Raw genomic sequence first — 5233 nt, 5'->3', positions numbered from 1 at the left:
TATATATATATATATATATGTATGTATGAATGTATGTATTATGTATGTAAGTATGTATACACATACACACACACATGCATAAAAATACAAAGGAATATCACTCACGCACCAATCTCATTTTATCTGAACTAATGTAGCCCAAACCCAAGAAGCCAAACTAGTTTACATCATAAAGAACACAACAGTACACACCCTAGGCATATACGCGCGCTCGCGCACGCACACACACACACACACACACACACACATATACACACCTTTATGTATGTATGTATATATCTGTGGAAGGAATGCATTTGCTATAAACTGGCTGTGTTGGATCTGTGTGGCGTGAGTGCGTGTCTGTCTCCTTCATTGACAGCTAAGAGTTTGAGGCAGAAATGTCAGCAGTATACAAGGCTAAGTTTGACCAGGTGAGACTTTTCAATTCCACTTAAAAGCCTCATTGTACATACTTTGTTATAGTGTGTGTGTTTAAAAACTCTAAATTTTGAATATCTTTATTAACACCAGTACTAATTTTATACGTTTTGTTTTTTAATCCTAATAAAATATTGAAGTTTCTTGGTTTAGGACGGTATATGCAAAAAGTAATATAATAGTTATAATAACTGATATTATCATCATTATTATTACTATTATTATAATATTTAATGATAATAATTTTGGCTTAGTTTGATTCTTACAAAAACATATGAACAAGCTGAAACACTTGGGCAAATCAAGCACATCTCCAAATTCACATCTCTATATATACTCACACTCACTTTCTCATATGTATACATATAATCATACTCACCCCCTCTCTCTCATAGTATCTTTATATACGGCTTATATTTTCTACATACACACATATTAAGACATATACACACATACCTATATACTGTACTGTCTACCTTCCCATTCCAAACCATCTCCTACAATTGCTATAATTACAGGTACCAGCTATCACCATATTTTCCCAACTGTCCATCCATATAATTAAAATCATTAATTATACGATCTCACCCGCACCCACGCCCTGTGTGTATGTGTGCGTAATTACACACATACACACGCATACATATATATATAATTACATGCACACCTGATCTCATTATCAAATGAAGTTGATGATTTCATTATTTAAAAACAAAACACGACAGACAAGGAGGACAAACTATGACAAACAGACAATTAATTGAAAGTTGGTGTTAAGGAGGGAAAACGTGAAGTTAGATTCATTTTCAACCTAAAGACTTACTCTAACTCATCTCGTCTGGCCTAGGAAAAAAAACCTTATAATTAATCTTACATAATTCCTTTTGTTAAGATCGTGTATGTTTGCAGGGCAAAGTTCGTCTTAATCCTTCTTTTTGAATAAGATTAAGTCAGTGTGTGTGTTTACTGATTAAGATATCTTGGTTTTTATCAACACAACGAGAGGAAAGGGGGGAAAATAAGGGATAAAATATATAAAAAACTGTAAAAAGAAAAACCATACAAACATATATACACCCACCCAAAGACAACGATTTATCGCTGTGTTGAGTGAAACTGAAAAAGTTGGTACATGAAAACATCCAGACCTTCAGGGAACAGTCAAAGCTAACGCAACAGGTGTGTTGTTTATTTGCTCGGCGTTTTTTGTGGTCGGACAGAGAGGCCTTCTTTAATCTTCATATACAAACATTGTTCTTTACTTGAAGGTCGGTGTTAGAACTAATTTGTTGCTCAATTTTAAAGCTAACATTGCCAGCCTACATGTATGGTATATATATATATACATACACAAATATATATACACATAAATTTATACATACAGTTATTGCTATATCCATGGATGTGCTCTTTTTGAAACAAGATAAAACTTTTATATCAAGGCGGTCACATTAATCACGATCTAATATTAACAAATACTCAGAAAAAAGAAATTCTTTTTCGTTTCATTTTTCGTTTCTTAAAAAAAAAGAAAAAAGAAATTAAAAGATAAAACAAAAAAAAAACAACTTCAAAGAAAGAAACCTTTTCGAGGACCACTTTTAAAAGAAAGTTTTAACGAAATAACAGGATATCCTTTGCGGTTTGCTTGTTCTTGTCTACCCCTAAGGATTTGATTCCGTTCTGTTGTTTCTGCAATTACCAGACTATTTTTATTACCTGGTCACTCAGGTGGACCTGTATTTCAAACTATAAAAAAAATCACTTCTTCCGTAAGTATATATAATATAGTATATGTAATGTATATATTATACGATCTTTTATAAATTTTATTATTTAATGTAATGGTTCCTAACCTTTTCTGTGCCCCGTACCACCTCTAAGAAACATTTGATTAATTTTCGACTTCCTCCTACAAAAGAAATTACCACAATTTTCTTAATTACTAATTTATTTAATTTGAACGACAATCAGTATTGTGGAATTAAAGTTCTTGATGGGCTGAATAAACCGGCTATTTTTAAAACAAAGCTAATGATTTCGTTCTGAAAAGTAATTTAGGCAATGTTTCGCCTTTAGGAAATATTGCCGAAATTTAAAAATGATAATATATATATATATATATATATATACACACACACACACACTCACATGTGCCGGAATTCTAGGTTGGGGAACCCTTGTTTTTAATATGCAGAAGAAAAAAAAAGAAAAAGTTAACTGTTGATACTCCATTTAACTTCTCTTGATATCAAAGTAGACTATGAATGAAAAAAAAACAAAAAAAAACGAAAGCTACCCTGGTGTATAATTAATTTATTTTCAGAGACAGATCATCATATATTTACTAAATATTTTGTTATATAAACGTGTGTGTGTGTCAGTGAGAGAGAGAGAGAGAGAGAGAGAGAGAGAGAGAGATTGTGTGTTGGCAACAGGATCTATGAGAGGGGAATACGGAGAGTACGTCGTAATTGGGGGCCAAGAATTTCTTTAATATCAAAGCCTCTGACAAAATACTTTGTGTTGTTTAATCCCGGCACCTTATGTTCTGTATTCAAATCCCACCGAGGTCAACCTCGTCTTTCCATCCGAGGTCAATAAAACTAAAGTACGAGACCAGAGTATGGGTGAACTGACAGGATAATTACGTCAGATCTTGTGCCTTGTGGTATTTGCTCCAACTCTTTATGTTCCAAGTTCAAATTCTGTTGTGCCATACCCAGGATGGGTCGTCTTATTCTGAAACCATTGATCATTGTGGACCTTCGTGGTTTTTCCTCTGTTGCAAGCATTTGGGCCAGATTTCTGGTGGACCCTGTAAAAGGCCATGTTCAAAGTCTTCCCTTCAAAGAGATCACACACACACACACAGATATATATATATATATACATATATATAGGCACAGGAGTGTGGTAAGAAGCTTGCTTCCCAACCACATGGTTCTAGGTTCAGTCCCACTGCATGGTACCTTGAGCAAGTGACTTCTACTATAGCCTTAGGCCAACCAACGCCTTGTGAGTGGATTTGGTAGACGGAAACTGAAAGAAGCCTGTCGTGTATATATGTGTGTGTCTCTCTGACTCCCCACCACCATCACTTGACAACCAATGCTGGTGTAACTTAGCGGTTTGGTGGAAGAGACCAATTGAATAAGTACTAGGCTTACAAAGAATAAGTCCTGGAGTCAATTTGTTTGACTAAAGGCAGTGCTCTAGCATGGCCACAGTTACATGACTGAAACAGGTAAAAGAATAAAAGCATAAAAGAATATGATGGGCTTCTTTGAGTTTCTTATTTCTTTACTGCCCACAAGGGGCTACACACAGGGGGGACAGAGAAACTGATTTTATTGACCCCAGTGAGTGACTGGTACTTATTTAATTGACCCCAAAAGGATGAAAGGTAAAGTCAGCCTCGGAGGAATTTGAACTCAGAACGTAGCAGCAGACGAAATACCGCTAAGCATTTCGCCCGGTGTGCCAACGTTTCTGCCAGCTCGGCTTGTAACTTTCTAGCTCAGCATGCTAACGTTTCTGCCAGCTCGGCTTCTTTCAGTTTCTGTCTACCAAATCCACTCACAAGGTGCCATATATATAACTTACATTTAAAGAGACAGGGTATTAAAATTTGAGGTAAGGAAGAGATAAAGGTAACCCTAAAAGAGGAGGTAATAGGTATGGGAGTAGTGAGGGCAGTTGGAGAATTCCAACCGAAGAGATTTTGTAAGTTGCAATGTCACAGGTACTATTACATATATGATTCTATAGTTTCTAGGAGGTATATAATTAAGGAGACTTACATAAAAGCCATTACAAATATACATAATATGATCAGTAGGGTAGAACATCATAGAAAGGAACGAATAGTTTAATCACCAAAAACATGATGAAGTCAGACTAACTAGGCAGGAGTTTTCATGGGATAGTAATTACATATAGCATACCACATACCATAACATATAGCTTATACCATATGCAATGCAATTTAATTCACCATATAACTCAATATCCCATGATTTTATTATATATAATACTAGAGTGTAAGTTTACAACAGATATGACACCAAAATTAATTTCCACCATCAAAGTTCGAGTATGGCACCTATAAACATCAATTTTGAAAATACTTAAAAGTACGGATGGCACTATGCACACATGATACCCTTAGGTCTACTCTATTATTAATCAGGTTGTTCTTGTTCCCATACTTAAAAATCTCATAAGTTTCCATAGAGCACAGCTCACACCCATATCGACTATCTCTATAAGGCTGCACTTTCTATATTATATCCTATTTAAGGCTAAATTCAATTCCACTTTCCTTCAGTTCCTAACTCTTGCTAGATAAGGATGTACAATTGGTTTTGTTTCAGTCTAAAAGATGAAAAATGGTTATTGATAAGTTTTTTCATATTTATCGAACATCCTATATATATAAAGTTACCAGCCTCAGTTATGATTGTACATTTATAAATTACATTTTGGATTAGACATTGGCCTAATAACAGACAGTGGGATTTAACTCTACAATTGCAACCAGGAGAATTACTACTATAAATATTATTGATATTCCTATCTTTATCATTATTATCACTATTATTATTAATACTATCATATGTGTTATTTTTATTTCTGTTATAATTTATACTTTCTTCAACTGTAGTATCATTCAAATTCACCTCAGCATTAACAGGCTTTGTGTCTGTAATCTCTGTGCTCATATAAACCTTGGAGTTACAATCTATATTGTATATATTATGTTTATATATTAATAGTTATCGCCAAGCCAACATGGCAGTCCCAAAATTAG

At 34.3% G+C, this 5233-nt stretch overlaps 1 protein-coding gene across 2 annotated transcripts in view; it reads left to right on the top strand.

The window, feature by feature from the left end:
• Positions 1 to 89: 89 nt before the first annotated feature.
• LOC106870296 (unconventional myosin-VI) overlaps positions 90 to 5233 on the top strand; it is a 174515-nt gene continuing 169371 nt past the window's right edge. The window contains exon 1 of one of the 2 annotated variants that reach the window (XM_052975409.1): positions 90 to 413. In XM_052975409.1, the coding sequence (XP_052831369.1) occupies positions 381 to 413 (33 nt within the window). In that variant the 5' untranslated portion in view covers positions 90 to 380. Of the gene's footprint in view, positions 414 to 481; positions 2193 to 5233 lie in introns of those variants that run through there. The other variant, XM_052975411.1, reaches the window with a different exon arrangement.

This window comes from Octopus bimaculoides, chromosome 21 (assembly GCF_001194135.2).
Source record: "Octopus bimaculoides isolate UCB-OBI-ISO-001 chromosome 21, ASM119413v2, whole genome shotgun sequence".
In the NCBI taxonomy this organism is placed as follows: Eukaryota; Metazoa; Mollusca; class Cephalopoda; order Octopoda; family Octopodidae; genus Octopus; species Octopus bimaculoides.
Note: the sequence above shows the minus strand (reverse complement) of the source record. Positions and strands in the feature narration are given on the sequence as shown.